This window comes from Homarus americanus, unplaced genomic scaffold, assembly GCF_018991925.1.
Source record: "Homarus americanus isolate GMGI-L3 unplaced genomic scaffold, GMGI_Hamer_2.0 scaffold74, whole genome shotgun sequence".
NCBI classification, from domain to species: domain Eukaryota; kingdom Metazoa; phylum Arthropoda; class Malacostraca; order Decapoda; family Nephropidae; genus Homarus; species Homarus americanus.
In genome coordinates, this window is record NW_024716951.1 from 300,615 (window position 1) to 326,857 (window position 26,243).

Here is a 26,243-nt window from a genome sequence, read left to right on the forward strand (position 1 = left end):
CATCATCATCATCACCATCATCACCATCATCGTCATCATCATCATCATCATCATCAACATCACCAAAATCATCATCGTCATCATCATCATCATCACCATCATCATCATCATCATCATCATACCAGCATTAGAGTGATCCACGGTGTTGGAGTCACGGGGTTCAACCATTGTTAATTTCATGCATATCATTCATCTTCATGTTGTTATTATCATCATTATTTCCTGCATCTTATTTCTTATCTGTTGCAAGGAAGGCACTTGTCTAGAGATGATGAGTCGATAGAATGCATCGCCCCTGATTCCCTTCCTTTCATCGGCCAGTATTATAAGAGCGATATTCTCTCTGTGGGTCCAAAATGAATATCAGAGCAAACATCTGTGGATGGACGATGTTGTCATTTTCAGGACACAATTGGGTAACTCCCACATACCAGGCCTTATAAAAGGAAAGTCAAGAACCACGGTTTTCTGAGGGATAACAAACAACCGTTCGAGATTGACATCTCTTTACTATGAAAATAACACAAAACTCTGACACCACCCACACAAACATCAAATAACAATTACGGGAGTCAAATAATTAATAGAATCAAACAATTAATGGAGTCAAACAATTAAAGGAATCAAACAATTAATGGAGTCAACAATTAATGGAATGAAATAATTAAGATAATCAAACAATTACGGGAGTTAAACAATTAATGGAGTCAAAGAATGAACGGATATTTCCTACGGCAGCGACCCTGGGGAAGGTTCTGGAAAGCAGTGATCCACTCTCAGGGTGAAGGTCAAGTGAGCTTTCTCATTTGAGCGACGGCGGGCGATGTCTTGCTACATAGGAGAACTGGCCAGGTGCACCGAGGGTGTGGAGGAACTGGCGATGACGTGACAGCCGCGGTAGTGGTTGGGGTAGGTGTGCGGAGATTGACAGTCGATTTGTGAGGGTCTGGGGAAACAGCCCACGAGTCCAGGACCTATGATGAGATCACAGCCACAATTTGAACGAACAGCGGGGAAGTGCAGCTGGTGATGGTTGGGTAGTGTCTGACTGTGTCACGAGGCAGCAGCGACCCTCTCACCTCCGTATACCCCCCCCCCCCAAGTGGGGGACGCGAACAAGCAAACGAGCGGCGGCAACCATCCTGCTCGTTACTGCCCTTACAGTTGGGCTTTGTTGTTTCGTATTATATATATATATATATATATATATATATATATATATATATATATATATATATATATATATATATATATATATATATATATATATATATATATATATATATATATATATATATGTTTCATTGCCAAGAAATCAGTAAGTTATTTTATTTTTCTATCTCTGTGTCATTGTCAATTTGTTTCTCATTATCACGGTTTGTTCCTTTCTTTATAAATGTATCTTACTCTCTAGCAAGATAGCACGTAATATTAACTTAATAATAAAATGTGTAAATTCCTTCTCCTGACACTTCAGATATCATCTCCCTCAGGTGACGTGGATGAAGAGAGACGATGACCAGCTACTGACTGTGGGTCAAACAGTGTACGCTGCTGAGACCCGCTTCTCTGCCACCCACTCCCACCATAGCAAGGTCAGTCCTCTTCAACCACATTCAGGTTCCTCAGCACTTTACCACAGGTTCTGGATCAGTTCCCCCACCGTATAGAGATCAGTACCACACGGTCATTCAACACCACCCTCCCACCACAATAAACTTGGTCATCAGCACCCACCCACCACAATCTTCACCATTACTCTCACAATAAAAGGTTCAACCATCACCACCACAGGTTCAGTGTCACGTACTGGCAGCTTCAAACGTTCATTATATAGATTAGCATATCTCCTTCCTCTCCTTCCCACTTACTCACCCCCTTGTACTCAACCACACACCGCGTCCCCCCTTGTACTCAACCACACACCTCGTCCCTCCATTGTAATCAACCGCACACCTCCTCCCTCCCTTGTACTCAGCCCCACACCTCCTCCCTCCCTTGTACTCAACCACACACCTCGTCCCTCCATTGTAATCAACCGCACACCTCCTCCCTCCCTTGTACTCAGCCCCACACCTCCTCCCTCCCTTGTACTCAACCACACACCTCGTCCCTCCATTGTAATCAACCGCACACCTCCTCCCTCCCTTGTACTCAGCCCCACACCTCCTCCCTCCCTTGTACTCAGCCCCACACCTCCTCCCTCTCTTGTACACGAGGCTTTGCTACAAGTCATCAATGCTTCGTTGACAGCACAAAGACTTCCACCGGAATGGAAGAAGGCAGATATACAGCCCATTCCGAAGCCCAGAGAACCAGACAAACCGAGACCCATCTCCCTTCTCAGCTGCATAGCGAAGACGGGAGAAAGAATGGCTCTCAACCGACTCAAGTGGAAAGTAGGCAGCCCACACCCTCACATTTTTGGTTACACCGAGAACACCGGCACAGGCAACAACATCGCCGAGATACTCAGCACAGTGGACTACAAACCAGCTCTGGTGGTCTTCCTCGACCTGGAGAAGGCCTTCGAACTAGCAAATCCACTGGCCATTATAACGACGCTCGCTGAAAAAGGCGTCAAAGGAAGGTTGCTGGGTTGGATCCAGAACTACCTCACACAGAGAGAAGCAAGAGTACGCTTTCAGGGAGAAACCTCAAGCTACAGGGTCCACGAAAACGGAACCCCACAAGGAGGCATCCTCAGTCCAATGCTGTTCAATGTCCTGATGGAAAATCTTGTCAAACTTCCTTTCAGACAAACAGCCAAGCTCGTATGCTATGCAGACGACTTACAGCTTATAGTAAGAGGATCAAACAGACTATCCAACACGCAACACGCACTCCAACTTATAGAAGAGGAGTGCAACAGACTTGGACTCAAGATAAATCCAGCCAAGTCGAAAGCGATGGCCATCTGCACAGACACACCAGACAAGATGCTCTCCATACAAAACACGCCGGTAGTCTGGACCAACACCTACCAGTGTCTTGGAATCTGGTTTGACCAGAAACTCACTTTCAAGCCACAACTCGAGTATCTCAGGCACAGGACGAAGAGTAGACACAATATAATGAGGTCGCTCACCAGCACAACCGCAGGAGCAAACTTTCATGTGCTCAAAGCCTACTACACAGCCGCCATCAGATCGCTGGTAGATTACAGTGCTCCAGCGCTCATTGGACTGAGAGAAGACCAGATAGCTAAGCTAGAAGTTATCCAAAATAATGCTCTCAGGACCATGCTCGGAGCACCCATGTGGACCAGAATTTGCAATTTGCAAATGGAAACTGAACTACCACCCCTGGCAGTACGAGTCAAGCAGGTGACAGCCGGTTTCCTCGCCAAAATCTGTAGATGAGATAAGCCCACAGCTGCCAAAACGCGAATTAGTGCCTCCCTCCACCTCGACCACAGAGAGCGAGGGGCCACCTGGTCGCACGAGGCAAGCGAGGTCATCCGACACCTGCAAGCAGAAGCACTCGTCAAGAACAACCAAGACACACAAGACAATGGTTACGTAGTTCCTCCACCATGGAGCCCTCCACCAGCCACATTCAAAATTACCGAACTAGGTGATAACAAAGCCAACCTCCAGAAGGAGGACCTCAAAAAAATAACTCTGGAAGCCATAGCCACCGAGACACCGGCTGATGCAGCATCATACTTCACAGACGGCTCGGTGGATTCAAAACATCATACATCCGGAGCGGCCTTCTACACCCAAGGTCAGACCCTCCGATGGAGACTTTCTAATGACTGCTCCACCCTACAAACGGAGCTGGTAGCAATCTCAAAGGCCCTACAACACGCTGCAACACAACACAACAAGTCCATCATAATTCACACGGACTCGAAATCGGCCATGCAGGCGCTGCAACATAGTCAACCAAGAGACAACGTCCACGTCATAACCTCGATCCTCGCACAGCTACAGGAATTCCAAAGACAAAACCTCCCAGTCGTCTTACACTGGATTCCCAGTCATGTAGGGATCGGCAGACGAAGCAGCCAAGGCAGCCTCACGTTCTAGTAGCGTACACATTCAAGTTCCAGCAAGCGTGCAACAGATCAAGAATCACCTCAGAAAGACTAGCAAGCTCCACATCCAAAAGAACTTCCTTCACGCATTTAACGCTGGTTCCCAATCAGCCAAATGGTACCTGGCGGCTACAAAAGGGGAACCACCTTTCGCAGACAAGAAAACACCAAGACAAACCCAAGTTAGCCTTCATCGACTACGACTAGGGTACAAGTGCTCCTGGCAGATGATCGAAAATGACGTCATGGAATGCACCTACTGTCAGGAGCCAGCGGCCAACCCACTTGAACACTATCTCCTCGACTGCGAAGTCACACAAAGTCTCCGAAACAGAACTCAAAACTCCCAAGAAGCACACACAACACCAGCGGCCACTCTAACCCGAAAGGTCCAAGCAAACCACATTCACCACCTTCTCCGGGTCATCACACGATACCCACCACCCAGATAGCTTAGAAAGTATCCTCCCCCAGCAAGTGCGGACCCCAGTTCGGGGGGCGCGCCACTCCGAAACTGACCACGTCCAAGAGTGGGGGTTGGTGGTAAGCGTCCACTGATCGGGTGTCCGCTCACACTTGCAACCTGCAGTATCCTTCCATATCTGCAGGTAGGACACCCTCCAATCCCAATCCGGTCTGTCTATAGGCAAAGGCTCGTGTCGGACTACGGTCCAACAATCTCAACAACACAACATCTTATGGTTCAAGATGCTGGATCAAGAGTTTATCACACATTGAAATTCCCTTTTCATTAGTCCTTTGTTTTTAGTCCCTAAGAAGGATGGAGGTTGGCGCTCAGTCATTTTCGGCGAGTCAACGAAGAAACTATCCCGGATAGATACCCAATGGCTTTTCTGGTCGATTTATTGCCATATTTAGGCTAAGATAATGTTGACCTTCTTAGCCGATATTGGCAAAGCCCTCTTGATGAGAATTCTCGTGAAATTTCTTCTTTTTGCACTCAGTGGACCATTTTAAGTTCTTACGTATGCCTTTCGATCTTCGAAATGCACCTTTGACTTTTCAAGGGATAATTTACACCTTGTGTGCTGATATGAGACTCAAAACAGTGTATGTCTATCTTGGTGATCTTATTATTGATAGCAAAACTGTTGTTACCTTCCGTTTACCTGTTGTAATCACTGATGAAGATTCTGTTGAGTCAGTATTATAGGTACACTAGAAGTAACTGTAATAAAAATCTAAATGGTTATTTCTCCATTTACTAAGAAAATAAACTATTTCACAATAACTAAGATATCACCGTAATTAATGCTATGAGCTGTGAGCATTAATAAAGGATGAAGCGTATGTGTAACAAGCTTCGTGAACGCACGTTTGATGTGGGAGAGAGACAGGTACAGACTGGCTATATGCCGGGTACTTAATTGCTGACGCACGCATTCAAGATGCCGGGCGATCAATAGAAAATACTGTTACATGTACAGTCTCGTTCAAGATTCTTTGAACGCTACTGGAGACAGCTGGCAACTCAAGGCCATTTGTTTACTTTAGTACGTAGTAAAAATTATGAATGAATGTAAAATTTGATCGGTGATTGGTTACTTAGTTCCCCGTTGCTTAATGGTTGGACTTTGTTGTTTCGCATTATATTATACTACGTACTATAGTAAACAAATGGCCTTGAGTTGCCAGCTGTCTCTAGCAGTGTTCGAAGAATCTTGAACGAGAATGTGCAATTATGACTACTCACTATTCATACTCTAGTTACCGTGGCTAATCGAATTATATAAACATAATGTATGGAGCCAACATTTTTATAAGTATCATTGTCTGTTTGACAGGGGCTTAAACACCGTAGATAATCATCTCGACAAATTAGAGGAAGTCTTCACCAAGGTTGATGCAGCCAGATTTACGGGTTAACTTTCCAAATGAGATTTTTTAAATAAGAAACACAATTCCGTGGTCATGCAGTCGACGGTGGTGGCATTCATTAATTTAACGGCAAATCCAAAGCCGTTACAGTTCCCATGTCCTACAACCGCTGATAAAGTGCTTAGTTTTCTTGGTTTATCTGGGTAATATTGTTCATTCATTAAGGGGAATGTTACAATAGTTTCACTGCTGACTATGTTACTAAAAAAAGACGCAATTTTGTCTTGAATTATGAACAGGAGAATAATTTTACTGCATTGAAGACAGCACTTACCAATGCACCAGTTTTGGCATTTCCTAACAATACTCAACCATTTACTCTGGGTACCGGCACTTCAGGACAAGGCCTCGGGACTGTATTCATGCAGCTTGACACGCGAGAGAAACATAGAGTGATTGTTTACGGCAGCCGTAAGCTTAATGAAGCAGAAACATACTATTCAGACACGCATCTATAACTATTTGCTGTTGAATGATCTCTGAAGAAATTCAAGGATTTGATATTTGGCTACGACAAAACCGTCCATACGGATCATGTCGCTGTGACGGACTTGTTTTATCGAGAAAAAAAAATCAGGCTAGCAATCTGTTATTTTCAATTTTCAATTTAAATAGTTTATTCCTTGATAGAGGAAGCGGGATCCTAGTGCTGTCACTAGGCACCCCTGTACAGTAACACCAGAAGCATCTGGCAAGTGTCACAAGTATATACAGGCAGGCTGAGCCTTATCAAAGGCTCCCTTGATGGCATAGTGGAGATCACGGGTTACCTGCCAGCGATGTCTCATGGCAGGGATACGATACCAGTAGATGGTGGCACTTCTGGGGTGACGGGGAGGGCGTGGAGGGGCAGCGCAATTGACAGAGTCATACACGGCATCAACAAAACGCGCAATAGGTCGAGGGTTCGAGTCCTGGCTGGTGAGGTCACTGGTTTTATATATATATATATAAATATATATATATATATATATATATATATATATATATATATATATATATATATATATATATATATATATATATATATATATATATATATATATATATTGATTAATCACACGGGAAACATGGGATCAGCAGTGACATTAACAAGTTTGCGGATGACACCAAAATAGGGCGGCAGATTAATTCAGGGCAGGATGCAAATGCATTACAGGAGGATCTAATTAAACTGCAGGAGTGGTCTGAAAAATGGCAAATGAAATTCAACACCAGCAACTGCAACGTACTTAATATTGGAAGAACAAATACTGACAATGTATACAGCCTTAACAACATCAACCTAGAGAAGTTGACTTGTGAAAGAGACCTAGGGGTACTTGTAAGCCCGGACCTATGGCCTAGAAAACAGTGCGTTAATGTTCGAAATAAGGCAAACAGAGTATTGGATTTTATATCTAGAAGTGTAAGTAATAAGAGTGCAGAGGTCTTATTGCAACTATATCTTGCGCTAGTCAGGCCGCACCTCGATTATGCGGTTCAATTCTGGCGCCCTTATTATAGAATGGATATCAATTCTCTAGAGTCGGTGCAGCGAAGAATGATGAAAATGATTCCGGGACTTAGAAACCTTCCATATTAGGATAGGTTAAAGAAACTTAACTTGCATTCCCTAGAAAGACGAAGAGTGCGGGGAGATATGATAGAAGTATTTAAGTGGGTGAAAAGAATCAATAAAGGGGATATAGATAAAGTTCTTATAATATCCGAGCAGGATAGAACTCGGAGCAACGGATTTAAGTTGGATATGTTTAGGTTTAGGAGGGAGATAGGAAGAAACTGGTTTCACAAATAGGGTGGTGGACGAATGGAACAAGCTTACCAACTTTGTAGTAAGTGCTGGAACTCTGGAAAGTTTCAAAAGGAGGCTAGATAGATTCATGGATGATAGAGAGTGGTTGTAACTCTCGACCCGAGCTGCCATGCACAGGCCAACCGGCCTATTGCAGACTCCTTATTTTCTTATGTTCTTATGTTCTTATAAGAATGCCAGGCTGACACACCCATGCTTTGTGCTTTGTGGCGAGTGAAAACAAAGGCCTCCAAGCAACGCCCTCAGTCAGGGTGTGGAAGCATTTTGAATTAGGCCCATGGAAATTTAAATGTACTTTATCGAATTAATGTAGACACGATTGATGAAGTTAAGGGACACTTATTAAATTTAAAGTTGTTGTGGATAGCTTCCCAGTATAAATATGTTACGTGTGTCCCAAAGAAACTATTAGAAATACGCGAAAGATAACATCATGGGGTGAGGGTAGGCGAGTTCCCTGAAGGATGCCGGGGGTGATTGGGTCTCAGTCAGCGCCCAGTCATTGACCGTGATGGACGTGTAACTAAGCGTCCCGCCAAGGAAAACGACCACGTGGCCTCGTCCCTTCCCTCTCTCATTTCATCCGTGTTGCAAGTAAGTCTTTATTCGATCTCAGACAGTGTTTAGATAGAGCGTAAAAGAATTTAACAGTAGTTAACAAATTGCTCCTTTTGCAGGGTTACGAGAACCCACTTGGTAGGTGATCGGTGGTTAGTGGTGAGGGTGATTTGGAAGATATAGCTGGCAAAGCACGAGGCGAGACAACCTGGGCAGCGGGCGAACAGGTGTCTCTAACGACTAACTACTGGGACCATCAGCTGCACTTTGGTCGGTGGTCGTCTGGCTCATCAAATCTCCCCACCTTGGTTCATACAACACCACATCTCTTCAGTCAATCAGTGAAAAATCTTACTACCGGGAAAGTAGAACCCCTCCCTCAGCTGGGCAGGGTTCACCTGGTTGTACTCTGAACTGGCCTGACTAGGCGGGCTGACGGTCGCTCTCTTCCTGTCCATGAAGTACTGGGAGTAAACTGAGTGTAGACTGAATCAATGAAAAGTCACACGCTGGGACCGGGAGTTCTAGTGGTTACATAGAGACATTCATCTCCCCATTATTGGGTGTATGTGATTAAAATTACCAAGTCCAGGTGTGTAATCAACGTTCCTCATGGTTGATTGCACACGTGGCACGTAGGGGTTCCTCTTTAAAAATTGGTGAAAGGCTGTAACACCTTAAAGTATGGGTGTATTCTGAGCCTATGTGTGAAGCATGTTACGGGTGATGGTGAAGAAACACACTCATGACCCCTGAAACCTAGAGAGAGTAATGAAAAAAACAACGGAGCACCCGCCTGCCTGACGGGTCATGAGTGATTTTCTCGGTTTCTTGTAAATGCCTGCCACTTGGCAGGTTAGTAGTTACAACCTTCGGGATCTTTGTAGTTAGGACAGTTAGGATTATAGTATTTTGTGGGTCATCCCAGACAAGCTGTGAGGGATCTATGTTCTTGTGTAGTATAACTAAATCGGGATTTCTATTCCTCAGTGATTGCTATAATTTTGTCGGATGCACTTAATGCATTTTAATCGGTGCAAGTAAAATTTGTTTTAATGTCTTATGTGACACTAAGTGATGTAGGATGTACGAAGGAATTGTTTCAGATGAGTTCCTCTTTCTGGTGTCTGTAGTACTGCTGCATTAGTAGTTCTTTTCAGATGCAATTAATATCCTATAAAAAAAATTTGATACCATGTATAACTTTTGTTTCCCATTGTAGTGTTGTAAGCCACGCTAAGAAGTACTCTAGTGCTTGTGTACAATTATTGATTCCGTCTGAAGTGTTGGAAGGAATAGAAGTGTTATCTTTTACCAGTGCGTCTCATTAACCCCAATCACAGGTACTAACTATTCCACAGTCATGGAAAATACTGTTATTAATTGTGTTTGTGCTGGTTCGGGATTTCTCTGAGGAGCGCTTCCACTGCATTACCATCCACTATAACTCAAAAAATCCCAATAACTAGTCACAGCAGTGAGAAATTCCGACCGGTTACATATATATATATATATATATATATATATATATATATATATATATATATATATATATATATATATATATATATATATATATATATATATATATATATATATATATATATATATAATGTGTGTGTTAATGTCTCTTACTCACCAGTTGTCTCTCATCAACTGTCTCTCTCACCAGTTGTCTCTCTCTCACCAGCTGTCATTTTCACCATCTGTCTCTCTCACCATCTGTCTCTCTCACCAGCTGTGTCTCTCTCACCAGCTGTCTCTCTCACCAGCTGTGTCTCTCTCACCAGGCGTGGGAGTTGTGGGTGAAGGACGTGCAGCTGTCAGACGCGGGTCACTACGAGTGTCAGCTTACCACTCACCCTCCAGTCACTTTCTCCTTCACTCTCAAAGTCACTCGTGAGTACATGTACCATTTTTTTTAGAACTTTGTTACCTGTATTGAGTACCTGAACCCTGTTACTGAGGTAATTATTCAAATATGTATTCACATTGATGTGTATAAACGTTACAGTATTCTGTATTCCAACTTGTAATTACGCTGGGTACATGCCGCCAGTGATGGTGTGTTTCATGAACGATTAACTCACCGAGTTGTACTTTATGGTCCAAAAAAGATACATATATTACGTTGTCCTGTGTTATACTGCCTTGTACTCTTGGAAATAGATAAATTTTTCCTAAGTTACACATACGAAATTGTAAATGATTTATATTCAGGTAAAATTACGTTCTCTCATAGATAAGTGCGTTAAGCGCTAATTACTGTATTCTGCTTTGTATGAACAATTATTAAGCTTTAATTGCAATGTTTCGTGAGTAAACACACTAAACTTTAATTGAGCTCATCCTCAAGTACACACATTAACCTGCAATTTTGTTTTTTCCTGTGGTAGAAACACAAGACTGAAATTGCGTTCTTACGTGGATACGTGCACCACCATGTACACCACGATGTTTTTTCTGCTTCCTCGAGTCCACATTGCTTTACTCGGGAAGTAATCATTACATTCTGACTAGTGTATAAATGTTCACTTATATTCGAAGATATATTCCGTTCATAGCTTCATATGGAAATATGTTTAGCAGCAGCCACTTCTCTTTTAGCTGTGGTTCTTTCTTACTGTGAATATTATTCACTTTTTTTATCCTAAGGTGGAGTTACACTACTGCAAGAATATACCTAACTCTACACACAGTGAATTGGGTTTAATCTTAGACCTAAGAAAGGAAGTGTTTGCATTTTGTGGTCAATTAAATACATATAATTGTATCGCATGTTGTCATTATTCTTGTTCAGTATTACTAGGACGTGTAATCATGCCAATCCTATTGTAATGCGAAGCATAATTACACGCAAAATACAACAATAACAAGTGTAAGTACTGAGATGTTTGTAGGTGCCGAGTAGCAACCTTGTATATAAGCTACTGTGCCGAGTAGCATTTATATATGTAATTACGTGGCAACACTGCACGTGTTATGTGCAGCCCCGAGGCTGCCATATGGCAAGGCAGCTCAGTCTACCTGGTCGCAAGGTACACTTAGTCACTACTTGTATTTCTCCTATCCGTTAATAAATGGACTTCAGTGTTACCCGGTGTTTCCCTACCCATCACTGCCTTCTTCAGGGAACACTTGGAACCTTCATGGCGCAGTGAGTAGAATTGTTGGACTTAAAAGTGTTGTGAACAATTAGCCGGCGATGTGCTTGTCGACTCTGATGTGTTGTGTTGTGCTGCGTTGTGTTTCGCCACGACGTGCAGTGTTGCGCCGTCACAGTGCGTTTTAGTGACGGTGGCAGTGTTAGTGTCAGTGTATTAGTTCACCACCACTTTTTCCCCGAGAAGTCTGTCAGGTCTCACCCAGCTGACTTGTCCTGGATCACACCTCTGATTAAAAGACTTAGGCAGCAGAGAGACAGCGCCTTTTATCTCAATGACCAAGTCATCCGTGAAATACACACTGCAAAGAAGTCCCACTACCTAACCAAGTTGCAACACCTGAAGCAGACCCACATCAGTCAGTGGTATGGTAAGCTTAAAGAACTCTGTGGACTAAACAATAAGACACACCCCCTGCCTTCCTTAGCCATCTCACTAATAGTGACGCAGCTGATCATTCAAACAACCATTCTCCCTGCTTACCTACATACCCCCTTTCCCACTTACTTAGTAGAAGAATTTGAAGTAGCAAAGCATTTGGACAAAATTAAATTAAAGCGCTCCACCACCCCCATTGACTTACCAATTAGACTATGCAAGGAGTTTCCCGAACTAGCTGAACCCCTCTGCTCCATCACCAATGCTTCCCTCAGTCACGCAAGATGCCCAGCTTACTGGAAGACCTCATATGTTTCACCAGTGCCCGAGTCAACCAGCCAACAATCCTAAAATGAACTACGAACCATTGCCATCACCCCAATACCCAGCTTAATCTGCGAAAGTTTCGTGTTTGACTGGGCTTATGCTGATAATGCAGGGGCCATATATCCTGAGCAATTTGGCAATATGAAAACTTCCTCCACCACTCATTGTCTTCTCAGCTTTCTCGGCTACATATACCGCCATCTGGAAAAACGAAAGACGTCTGTGGCTGTTGTCTTCTTTTACTTCACCAAAGCGTTTGACCTAGTCGACCATTATTTAATCATCAACAAAGCTATCGACTTAGGGTTTCGGAGAAGTTTTATACCATGGCTTACAAACTTCCTTAGTGACCGAGCTAAGCCGTACGCTTGAGGACTGTCTCCACTTTTCAGTCACTCACCTGTGGCGTCCCCCAAGGCACCAAGATGGGACCGCTCTGTCTCCTTATGCTTATCAATGATGCCCAAAGAGAAACCTCTGCTCGTTGAAATGTCGACGACTCCACCATTGGGATCAGTCAAAATTCGGTTCCCGAATACACCGCCTCAAGGTTTTATTTAACAGTCTCCAAAATTGGGCCACCAACACTAAGTGATGGTCAGTTCAAAACTGATAATATGTTACATAAATTTATTTGTCAGTGGCCCAAGGTTAAAAATGCTTTGAAAACCTTTGATCTAGATGTATGATAGTTATTTAGTGGTCCCTTATTTTTGACCTGACCTGACTAGTCACGTCACCCCTCTTAAGCCCTCTACGTGTGTTGGTGTAGGGATTAGTGGATGACATCATTATGACCTGACCTCATGTTTTTAAGGTCACCCTGTATATTTAAGCCTCTGTCCATGTAATCCAGTTGCCTCTGAAGATGTCTTGAATAAAGACGAAAGCTAAGGTGCCTGTTGTTTCCTTTTCCTGTGATTTTATCATGATATATATATATATATATATATATATATATATATATATATATATATATATATATATATATATATATAGTGTATGTATATTACTTTTCCTCTTTTTCCAACTTTTCCTTTATCATGGTCATTCATTCCTTGGCTAGCGTGTAAGAAAGACATCGCGGGCAGGAAGGTGTTACACAGTAATAAAGCGCAACACTTAATAATAAAAGATTCACTTAGAGGCCACAAAGGTAGGTGAAAAAATGCACAAGAGAAAGGATAAATAAACTTTATTGCGCCTAAGTATATACCCTGACTATTAATACAGGATAAAATTTTAAAGCAATACATATTTTATAGAAACTCCTGCCCAAAGGTCCGTGTTACGGTCTCATGTCACGAAATGGTTAATAATACCACACTGATACGACATACGCTTTCATCACGGGTAACTTGGAGTCAGTGGGAGAATGAGACACAGTGCTGGGACACCACATACCCGAGTCACTCTACCATAACACCACCTTTTGCTATATCGTATTTAGGTTAGAATGTAGGATGAATCTTCAGGGTGACTTATAGCTCTACCTGAATGACGAATACTTGTGTGTAGATGGTGGTTCGCGTCTGTGTGTAGATGGTGGTTCATGACTGTGTGTGTTGGTAACCATGACTGTGTGTGTGTATGTGTGTCGCACCTGTAGGTGGTGGTTCATGTCTGTGTGTGGATGGTGGTCTAAGTGTCTGTGTGTAGGTGGTGGTTCATGACTGTGTGTATGTGGTGGGTCATGTCTGTGTGTAGGTGGTGGTTCATGTCTGTGTGTAGGTGGTGGTTCATGACTGTGTGTAGATGGTGGTTCATGACTGTGTGTAGGTGGTGGTTCATGACTGTGTGTAGGTGGTGGTTCATGTCTGTGTATAGGTGGTGGTTCATGTCTGTGTGTAGATGGTGGGTCATGTCTGTGTGTAGGTGGTGATTTATGTCTGTCTGTAGTTATTGTACGTGTATGGTACAGGGGAGGTACTATACAACAGCATCTATGGTACGATTTAGGTGTAGGAGATGTACTGAACAGCTGTATTTAGGGTACATTTAAGGTACAGTACACAGTATTTAGGGTACGTTTAAGGTATAGGGGAGGTACAGGACACCAGCATCTTGGGTATGTGTACGGTGCTTGGGAGTTTCAGTACAGCAGCATCTAGGATGGTTCAGTAGTCCACTGCCAAACCTTGCTAGTGCTTGGTGGTGGAGGTCGCTGAAGGATGGCATTTCCAGGGTGGAGAGAGCGTTGATGTAGCTGGAGTAGTCTGCGCCGAGCATGATTCTGCAAGCCCTTTTCTGTACCTTCTCTAGCCGACGTTGTTGGGCGGAGTTGAGAGAAGACGACCAGGCTGGTGACGCATACGTTAGTTTGGGGAGAATAAAGGCTTTGTAGATAGTCCTCAGCTCTGGCGTGGGTGTCCCAAGTGACCTAAGATGTCGTAGCATGTAGAGTCGGTACGAGGTTGCCTTGATTGTGTTGTTTACATGGGCCTTCCAGTCCAGTTTGTGGTCTATGGTAACACCCAGGAGTTTGGCAGACTGCACTAACTGGAGAGGATGGGCACCCACTGTGACTGCTGGAGCTTGCACTGGAGTGGTGGCGGTATTGATGTGCATGACTACGGTTTTGGTGTGGTTGATGGTGACCTTGTTCTCCGTAGTCCATGCCTGTAGCCTGTCCAGGGTGCCTTGTAGCGATGAGTAGTCTGGTGCGGTGTTGTCCACTGAAACCCCTACAGTGCAGTCATCCACGTACTTCCACCTGTGAGGAGTGTCCGATAGAGCGTCGTTGATCAGGATGAGGAAGCACAGTGGTCCCATCTTGGTCCCCTGGGGAACACCGCAGGTGAGGTGTTGGAATGTAGAGACCAAGCCCTGATACCTCACTGCCTGGCGACGTCCACTCAAGAAATCAGTGAGCCATGAGACCAGGTTGGTGGGCAGCCCTAGTGCAATGGCCTTGTTGATAACAGTGCAGTGATCAACAAGGTCAAAAGCCTTGCTGAAGTCAACAAGGGCAACGGCCAGTGATGTCTTATGCTTCTGCAGGATTTTGTGCAGGAAATCCAGGAAACTAATTAAGCAGTGTGATGTAGAGGAGGTCCTCATATTGCCAAATTGCTGTGGATCAAATGACTGATAAATACTAGCAAATGCTCACTCAAAAACAAAGTCTTCACAGAGTAGACTGGGTATGGGGGTAATGGCAACTGGCCTGAGGTCGTTAGGGGACTGTGGGGTGGCGACCTTGGGGATAGGGGTGACAAATTCGATTTCCCATTCATTATGGCATATGCTCTATCTGAGGGATGCATTAATAATAGAACAGAGGGGGGTGGCAAGTTCGACTGCAAACTCCTTGTAAATTTTGATTGGGAGGTCAATTGGGGTTGAGGAGCGTTTGGATTTAAATTTCAGGAGTTTGTTGGCAATTTTAAAAGGTTGAACACGGGGAGGGGGAAGGTAAGTAAGTCGGGAGGAGGGTGTGACATATGGTAGCAAAGTGGTTATTAATTATCTCAGCTACCTCCTCACTAGGTAAATGAGAGATGAAAGGAAGGGTAGGAGACTGCCGGTTAAGACCACAAAGATCTTTTACCTTTGAGTACCACTGACCGATGCCGACCTCCTTGAGGCCGTGCACTTTCCTGGGATAATAAGACTTCTTGGCTGACTTGATATATATACTGTATATATATATATATATATATATATATATATATATATATATATATATATATATATATATATATATATATATATATATATACATACATACATACTAGCGGAATCCGCCTCCGGGAGGCTCCACATTGTACTGTAGTGCATTAAGGTAGACCACATTTTTGGTTTTGCCATTAGCAGCAAGTATGTACAGATTTTTGCCAGTTCCCACTCTGGAGCATCCAACATAGAACTGTCCATGAGAGAAGCAAGGAAACACCAGGTTTAGGCCAACCATCTTTAGGGACTGTCCCTGGCTTTTGTAGATGGTCATGGCAAAGCTCACTTTAACCGGGAACTGAAGTCGCTTGAACTCAAATGGCAGGTCAGTGGTGATGAGAGGTATCCTTGGTATAAAAACGTCCTCTTCTTTAGGTTTTCCTGTCAGTATTGTAGCTTCCAGTACATGTGGCATCATGTTCTTCACCACCAGTCTTGTGCCATTGCAGAGGATTGGTGGTTCAAGATTTCTTAAGAACATTATAGGAGTTCCAATCTTGAGAGGGAGGTGGTGAGGAGGCAGTCCAGCGGGCTCCAAAGAATTTAGGAATTCTGCAGGGTACTGGACTGCTTGGTCCTGGTCGATTACTGTATCAACAGATTTGAATGAGGTCTCACTGCCTGGAAGCTGTCTGAGTAGAGTCATGTTGATTTCAGCCACTGTTTCATTCTTTGGTGCCAGAATTGCGCGTTCACGCAGCCACTTGTGATCCTTGTAGTGGTGGATAATGTTTGGGTAGACCATGTTAGTGAGCTCAGTTGAGGACTTTACAACATTTCCACATCCTTGAAGAATGATTATTTGTCCTTCTGATTCAGCAGGGAAAGTTCTATTCCCAATCTGTAGTAGAAGGTTTGCAAACCGTCCAGCATCAGCATCCTGATCTCCTTGTAGATGTACTCTCATGTTTGTGGATAGGGTGAGTGTTTGAACACTTCTCCAAAGGTGTGATTCCTTGAGGCACGCATTCAGTTCATCAGCTGGAGTGCTTCGAGGGATAACAATTAGGGTCTGGCGAAAGTCTCCAGCAATGACCATTGTAATGCCACCCATGATCTGGTCATTTTCACGTATGTCTTGCAAGGTCCTGTCCAATGCTTCAAACGCTAACTTGTGAGACATAGTGCATTCATCCCAGACTATGAGGCTGCATTTTTCTAAGAGTTTTGCCTTTGCCGATCCTTTTTGATGTTGCACACTGGATTCTCATTGTGAGCGAGGTTGAGAGGCAGTTTAAAATTTGAGTGTGCAGTACGTCCTCCTTCTAGTAGTGTTGCAGCAGTGCCTGAGGATGCCGCAGCAAGAGCAATTTTCCCCTAATGACGTACTTTGGCCAACAGAAGGTTGATCAGGAATGTTTTTCCTGTCCCGCCAGGTGCATCGAGAAAGATCATACCTCCCTGCTCAGCTTGTATCGCTTGCAAGATCTGTTCATAGGCATTTGCCTGATTAGGCACCGGGTGAGTCTCATTTTTAGGGCCCGGATAGTTATGCACTAAAAAACCATGAAATATGCATTTATATGCACTAAAAATGTCGCTTATAAAGCCAAGAATGCAGGTTATACGGAAACAAAATAGTTAATATAAACTAATGTTAATGTTTATTAAGCAATATACGTAATGTATTTAACATATATATGTGAAAGTGCTTCAAAAAATACATATGAACATGTATCTACATTATAGACTGACATATTTTCAGACATTACAGATTGTGGTAAATGCATCAAATTCCTTTACATATGATCTCAGCACTTCATTTTGGTTTCTTTGTACTTTCGGCATTTTCACGAGCAGCAGAAGAGAGTAGCTCCACACAGCAGCACTGCTCCTGACTGACTAACTCACTAGTCCAATGAGTCATGACCAGGTGTGGAAACGACAGATTAAAGCGACGTGACCTCACCTCACTTCACCTAATCACACCTCACCTCACCTCCCAGTACCACGTGTGCTCATTCAGTGGCAACAAAGAGATACTGCCAGATGAATATTTTACCAAAATATGCATTTATATGCAGTTATCTAGGTAATATGCACTTATCATAGAAATCACGCAAAATATGCATTTGCATATTTCATATGCAAATGCATAACTATCCGGGCCCTACTCATTTTCTTCAAGAAAATTCACCAGAACTTCAACTGAGTAGTCTGTCTCGCTGAGCAACTCCCTGTTTGCAGCTACTGGTTCTTCTCGGTTTGGGGAAAGCAATCCAAAATCAGTCATGTTTTTTCCGCATAGCTCCATCACTTTGTCTTCCAGCATGATCAGAGCCCTGTTGAACATGTCATCCATGAACTCAATCTCTTGACCAGGATGTTCTCTTCTTGCTTGATGAAGCAGATCCTCTGAAAGACTTTCTTGGTGGTTTTTCCAGAGCTGGCTTGGGTTGGAAAGTCCACATGTAGTAATGATGATGGAAAACAGGTTCCTCATTCTCATTGGCGATTGAGTAGCTGCTGCCTCTTCTAATGTGTCATTCCAGTGACCATCATCTTCCAGTAGGCAAAGGAGATTGCACGCTTCCTGATAGGTTCTGCAGACTTGTCCATTCACTGTCTTGAGTGCTGCATGTGATGTTCGGCCACGGATGTGGTGCAAAAGTAGTCTCAAACAATAGCATTCACAGTAGTTGGGGTGAACCGTGTTGACACGTCCCGAAGCATTGCCTGACTTTAGCCCTGGATATCCTTCAACATCGGATCCTTGAGCTCTTCTCTGGAACTTTTTCATTGAAGCCTGCCATATGTAGAACTTGGGTATGTCAACATACAAGAGTATTTGAGCAAACTCATCTTCCTGTGAAAGCTTGAAGAATGCAGTGAGGGTCGTGACAGCAGGATTTGCCTTTTGATTTTAGAGGGACTCTTCTGTGAAGTATACTCTTTGTCCATTTTCCAGGTGAACAGCCAGATGAACTACTGTTGGATATCTTTCGTGTATGGGAAAATTAAAAATTCTCTATAGGGCTTCACTGCTGCATATCATCACTACATATAACAACATCCATCATCACTACATATAACATCATCCATCATCACTACATATAACACCATTCATCATCATCACTACATATAACACCATCCATCATCACTACATATAACACCATTCATCATCATCACTACATATAACACCATCCATCATCACTACACATCGGTAAAGTAGTTTCTGAGATTCTCGTGCTGACACACAAACACAAGCACACAAAGAAACACACAGACATACTTCTTTGTTATATATATATATATATATATATATATATACAAGTATATATTTACACTTGTATCTACAGAGAAAGCTGGACACTATATAGTTCTGAGACGAGAGCAGTGCACAGATTCTAGGTCTGAGGTAGACTAAAATTAGAACTGCTAGGACTGAAGTGGTCTCTTAATCAAACAGCTCAGGGATAGATCAATAATGTTTGGAGTCAAGCCAAAGACTAACTAGCTCTCCAGGGCGTACCCACCCTAGAGCTAACTAACAATGACGTCACAAAGGATGATGCATGGGTTCAAGCTTCTAGAAGCTTCTCTAATAAGGAAAGATTGCTATGCGTCAACCCCTTTGCATGACCACCTGACTTTAGTGGCAGCATCGTTGCAGTAATAGCTGGCTGGAAAATGATCTCGATGAGCTATGAATCATCCTTAGTTGAAGTTGCAAATATCTAACTAAGCTAACTTATAATTTACATCAAATAATTGGAAGTTACAAGTATTAAGCAATGTATCCAGTCGTCACGTAAGAGTCAATAAGTAATGAGCTTAAAAGGTGATATCTTCATTTTGAGGCATCTCTGGTCGACCCACTGACGCTAGACCGGATTACGTGACTAGGCCAGCTGCGTTTGACAAAGCTAAATAAACGCTTACTACATACTTGTTATGAAAACAGCTTTGACCCAAGCGGGCTAATGTAAAATGAAATTATGAAAACTTATTCATCCATAGTGTATAATACTCTGGTTGCTATACTGGTTACAGACTAAACTAGTCTAAACTAGTTACATATAAAGCAGTGGTCCTTCGTTCCATCCTCCGAGTTCGCTGGAAAGACAAGAAAACAAATGCCATTTTTCTTGTTGACACCAACTGTAGGAGCATCGAGGCTACCATTATCCATGAACAACTACGCTGGACTGGCCATGTTACCCTCATGGTCGACAGTAGACTGCCAAAGCAGCTAATTTACAGTTACCAAACGAATAGTAAATGTAAAGCTGGCGGGCAACTGAAAAGGGAAAGGATAGTCTTAAGACAAACCTGAAAATGTGCCAAATCGACTCCCTCACCTGGGAGACGATTAATCCCCACCATAACACTTGGAGGAACATCACACAAGAAGGTGTCAATACTTTCGAGTTAGCCCGACTGCATAACGAGGCAGAAAAGTGCCAGCGCCGGAAAGACGCTGACGCCGCCCCTCCCGAACTAGATGTAGCCCCCCACGTGTGCAACATCTGTGATCGACCCTGCTGGTCCCGTTTCGGTCACTTAGTCACTTCAGAACTCACCAACCTAGGTGATATCTTTAATAACTCATATAAATGTATCATACCTGGATGATCGTCATACTCGATTCCGAGTGAAAGCAAAGTAGTAGTAGTAGTAAGTGTATTATGGTGTGTATGATGGTGAATATGATGGTGTGTATGATGGAGTGGTGTATAATATACTGTACTTCAAAAAAGAAATGGTGCTGATGGCTTATCCTGAGCTTTGAAAACACAATGAAAGGCTTTGTGTAACTGTGGAAACATCGGTTTTAATGATGGCTTATGGCTGTCTCTGTGTTGTAAATGATGAATAATGTTTATTTTTTCATACTAAACTGTAGGTAAAACTATAGTCAAAATGAACTTTACTGGTGGAATACTGACCTGTATATGACTGTACGATGAACTGTATGACTGTGTCTGCAAACTAAACTGTGGGAAAACTATGGTCAGAATTAACTTTACTGATGGAATAGCGAACTGTAATTGACTGTGCCTTAAACTGTATATGACTGTGTCTGCATACTAAACTGTAGGTAAAGCTATAGTCAGCTTGAACTTTACTGCTGGAGTACTGACCTGTTTATGACTGTGCCTTGAACTGTATATGTGTCTGCATACTAAACTGTGAGAAAAGCTTTAGTCAGTATGAACTTTACTGCTGGGATACTAAAATGGATATGACTGTGAGAACATACGAACATAAGAATGGAGGAGACTGTAGCGGGCCTGTTGGCCTATACTGGGCAACCCTGTTTACATCAAACCCCTATTGCTCATATAAATATGTCCAACGCAAATTTGAAGCTACCTTAGAGTTTCATTGAGCTGTATATGACTTTACCTTGATAATGAAGTCTGGTTAAGATTACTGTATAATGATTAGGTATATTGTTGTGTATAAATAATTAACTATGGTTTTGAAAAATCAAATATTGCCAGGATGAAGTCTGGTGTGAAGGATGATAGGGTGTGGTACAGTGGAGGATGATACCCAGGGTGTGGTACAGTGGAGGATGATAGCCAGGGTGTGGTACAGTGGAGGATGATAGCCAGGGCGTGGTACAGTGGAGGATGATAGCCAGGGTGTGATACAGTGGAGGATGATAGCCAGGGTGTGGTACAGTTGAGGATGATAGCCAGGGTGTGGTACAGTTGAGGATGATAGCCAGGGTGTGGTACAGTGGAGGATGATAGCCAGGGTGTGGTACAGTGATGAGCCAGGTGTGTGAGGATGATAGCCAGGGTGTGGTACAGTTGAGGATGATAGCCAGGGTGTGATACAGTGGAGGATGATAGCCAGGGAGGATGATAGCCAGGGTGTGGTACAGTTGAGGATGATAGCCAGGGTGTGATACAGTGGAGGATGATAGCCAGGGTGTGGTACAGTGGAGGATGATAGCCAAGCTGTGTTGCAGTGGAGGATGCTAGCCAAGGTGTGGTACAGTGGAGCATGATAGCCAAGGTGTGGTATAGTGTGGATGATGATAGCCAAGGTGTAGTACTGTGGGTGTAGTGTGTGTGGCTAGGCTTCTGCCGTCTCTACCTGTACATAAATCCTATGTAATTGGTAGCAGGAATCCGAACACACGTGGCTGGCTCCATACAAACTGTTCTCATAACCTGGAGTATTATAGATCCGATAATGGCCTCGGTGTTTCTGTGGTGAAGGCCGGGGAATGTGCGGACCTGCCTCATGGAATGTACAGGGGAATTCACGCCACCACATTGATTTACTTCCCAGCAGCCAGTAAATCGTTGGCAAGTTGCCGTTTGTAAAGGAACAACATGAACTACTTAAAACTTATTCTTTATGAAGCAAAAACTAAATAAATAAAAATAATGCCGGCATTAAACTTTACTTTTGATCCAAATTATTATTTACTTTCTCAAAGGTACTCTGGTTTAACAACAATATATATACACATAAGAAGCAACACACACACACGCACACACACACGCACACGCACACGCACACACACACACACACACACACACACACACACACACACACACACACACACGTTGCTTCTACTTTGCTGTCACTCGGAATCGAGTATGATGATCATCCAGCTATGATGATAATGACATGAGTTATTAGGGATGTCACCTTCGTTGCTGAGCTCTGAGGTTACTTGGCAGGCCGATACAGGGCCGACAAGTTCGTACACATGTTACACGTGTGGAGGGTTACATATAGTGCGGGAGGGACGGGGGCAGCGTCTTCCCGGCGCTGACGCTTGTATACCTGACCCAACTTGGAGAAGGACGTGCTCCCAAATGTTCCCGTTAGTGACCAAGGAAAATGGCCGCCTTGGATCGTTGTGTCTTGGGGGAAGAGGAGCGGAGTGTGAGGAAAGACGACCTCCTGGTCACTCTGTTAAGGCAGCTGGGGCAGTTGAGGAGTGAGATTGACACTCTAAAGGAGGAAAATGAAGCCGTCAGGACTGAACTCCTTCAGGTAGGTGTCCTGCTTAGCAGGACACCTGCGAAGGAGGAGCAGGCGTGGAGAGTGGTTGTCTCCAAGGGGACTAGGGTCAGACTCAGGAAAGCTGACCAGGGTGTGGAGTGTAGTAACCCCTACCAGGTGTTGGAGGAAGCTGGCGGGGAAGAGAAGAGGCAGGACGGTGTGGTGCATGGAGAGGAAAGGGCAGTTGTACAAACCTTGCCCAGAGGTAAGGTCGTGGTAGTTGGGGACAGCCAGGTGAGGTTTTTAGATAGGACTTTTTGTGCAAGAGATAGGAAACGTAGGACTAGGGTGTGTTTTCCTGGGGCTGGGATAGGGCATGTAGCTGAGAGGTTAGACAGAGTTTTGTCAGGGGAGGGTACCAAGCCAGTAGTGCGTCTTAGTGTGGGAGGAAACGACATAGGAAAGGTTAGAAGTGAGGAACTTTTCAAGAGGTATAGGAAGGCGCTGGGGAAGTTTAGAGATAGGGGCGGGATCCCGATAGTATGTGGTGTCTTGCCTAGAAGAGGGGTTGGTCGTGAATGGCTGTCCAGGGCAATTGCTATAAATTGCCGACTGGTAAAACATTGTGCAAACATTGGTTGGGCATTCATTGATAGCTGGCAACGATTCTATGGCAACGACTACCTGTACAGTCGTGACGGAGTACACTTGTCTCGTGCAGGGGTAAAGACGTCTGCATCCCTGGAGCGTGAAATTGTCACTCCAAAGGGGGGATTTCGCCAATGGAGAGAGGTCGGGGAAAGTGGGAGTAAAAAACAAGCAGGTCCTGGGAAGTAAAATTGGTTACTCAGGACAAGGGGTAAGACAGGACCAGGGAAGGGGAGGTTTAATTGTATACTATACAAACAGTAGGAGCGTTAGAAATAAAATAGACTTGCTGAGAGTGGTTGTATGTACCGAGAATGTAGACGTCATAGCAATCACCGAAACTTGGATGAATCTGGCGAGCAAAATTTTTTTATCAGAGTATCACATAGAAGGGTACAACCTTTTTTGCAAGGACAGGGAAGGTAGGAAGGGGGGAGGGGTCTCACTCTTCATCAAGGATACATTAAAATGTTGTATTAATTATTCAATAAAGGGTGAAATAGGAACCGAGTCTGTATGGGTAGAAATCACGGAAGGAAGAGAAAACTAATTATGGGAGTGATTTACAGGCCCTCAAGTCTTGGGAAAGAAGCAGCTCCGCCCATATGGCAGGAAATGAGTAGGGCAGCAAAATATAACAACCTTTGCATTATGGGGGATTTCAACTTCAGAAATATTGACTGGGACAACAATGTAGGTGACTATGAATATGAAGACTTCCTAGACGCAGTACAGGACAATTTTTTGAAACAACTAATTACAGAACCTACTAGAGGTGACAATATATTACACCGAGTATTAACAAATAAAGAAAATATTATCAGAGATATCCCAGTGGGGGAAGAACTAGGTAACAGTGATCACAGAGAAATCAGGTTCACCCTAAATTGGGAAACGAAAAATAATGACAATATGGTCAGAGTCCCAAACTTTCGGTTGGCTGATTATCAGGGGTTAAGAAGGTACCTAGGTGAGGTCACCTGGGAACAGTCACGTCAGTCCCCAGTAGGAAGGGGTGAGGTCATAGATGACACAACAATTGATCATGACTATAATATATTCACTAGTATACTACATAAAGCACAAGAATAAAATATACCATACAGAAAAATTAGGTCAAATACGAATGAGTCAAGGTGGATTACCAGAAAACTTAAACATGACATAGGAATAAGAAAGGAATTTATAAGAAATTAAAGGGAGGGGAGAATTTCAGAAATTGGTATAATGAACTATCTAGGAATGTTAAGAAAAATGTAAGGAAAGCAAAGAGAGACTATGAAATCAAAATAGCAAGAGAATCCAAGGCGACTCCCAAGGGATTTTTCCAGGTATATAGAACAAAGGTCAAGGACAAAGTTGGGCCTTTAAAGTCAGGGAGGGGGGAAGTGATAAATGGCAGTGAAGAAATAAGCAAAGCATTGAACAGCTACTTATTATCAGTTTTCACAGAAGAAATTCGCGAGGAAATTCCAGAGGTGGAACTGATATTTAGGGGAAAGGAAGAAGGGAAATTGAAGAATATCACTATCAGAAAAAAGGATGTTCTTAAGAGGATAAATAAACTAAAGAAGACAAAATCCCCAGATTAGCTGACCCCTCGTAAATTTATTTACAAAATCATTAGACACCGGAGTTGTGCCAGACTTGTGGAAACAGGCAAATGTAGTACCCATATTCAAAAAGGGAGACAGAGCATCAGCGTCAAATTACCGGCCGATCAGTTTGACGTCAGTAGTGGGGAAATTTCTTGAATCAATTATAGCAGATAGCATCTGATCGCCTCTAGAGAAAAGCAAATTAATCTACGACTCTCAACATGGGTTTACAAAGGGAAAATCTTGTCTAAGAAATCTGCTGACGTTTTTTAGGAAAGTCTTCGAGGTAGTAGATAATGACAAAAATTACGATGTTATTTACTTAGCATTTGACAGAGTACTGCATCAGAGGCTTCTGAGAAAAATTAAGGCTCATGATATCGAGGGGAAAATTTTAAATTGGATAAAATCATGGCTCACCGATAGAATGCAGAGGGTCAGCGTAGATGGTGTTAAATCTGAGTGGGGCCGTGTAACCAGTGGGGTTCCCCAGGGGTCAGTACTAGGCCCACTCTTGTTCATAATCTACATAAACGATCTAGATACTGGGATCAGCAGTGACATAAGCAAATTTGCGGATGACACCAAAATAGGGCGGCAGATTAATTCAAGGCAGGATGCAAATGCATTACAGGAGGATCTAAATAAACTGCAGGGGTGGTCTGAAAAATGGCAAATGAAATTCAACACCAGCAGGTGCAGCGTACTTAATATTGGAAGAACAAATACTGTCAATGTATACAGCCTTAACAACATCAACCTAGAGAAGTCGACTTGTGAAAGAGACCTAGGGGTACTTGTAAGCCCGGACCTACGGCCAAGAAAACAGTGCGTTAATGTTCGAAATAAGGCAAACAGAGTATTGGGTTTTATATCTAGAAGTGTAAGTACTAAGAGTGCAGAGGTCTTATTGCAATTAATATCTTGCGCTAGTCAGGCCGCACCTCGATTATGCGATTCAGTTCTGGAGCCCTTATTATAGAATGGATATCAATTCACTAGAGTCGGTGCAGCGAATAATGACGAAAATGATTCCGGGACTTAAAACCTTCCATACCAGGATAGGTTAAAGAAACTAAACTTGCATTCCCTAGAAAAACGAAGAGTGCTGGGAGATATGATAGAAGTATTTAAGTGGGTGAAAGGAATCAATAAAGGGGATATAGATAAAGTTCTTATAATATCCGAGCAGGATAGGACTAGGAGCAACGGATTTAAGTTGG

General features: G+C 43.2%; 1 protein-coding gene across 1 annotated transcript in view; it reads left to right on the forward strand.

Moving 5' to 3' along the window:
- Positions 1–26,243, forward strand: part of LOC121858545 (lachesin-like) — a 120,409-nt gene that overhangs the window by 62,836 nt on the left and 31,330 nt on the right. Inside the window, exons 3-4 of the mRNA XM_042355035.1 lie at positions 1,494–1,595; positions 10,106–10,214. Of these exons, the coding sequence (XP_042210969.1) occupies positions 1,494–1,595; positions 10,106–10,214 (211 nt within the window). The remainder of the gene's footprint in view (positions 1–1,493; positions 1,596–10,105; positions 10,215–26,243) is intronic.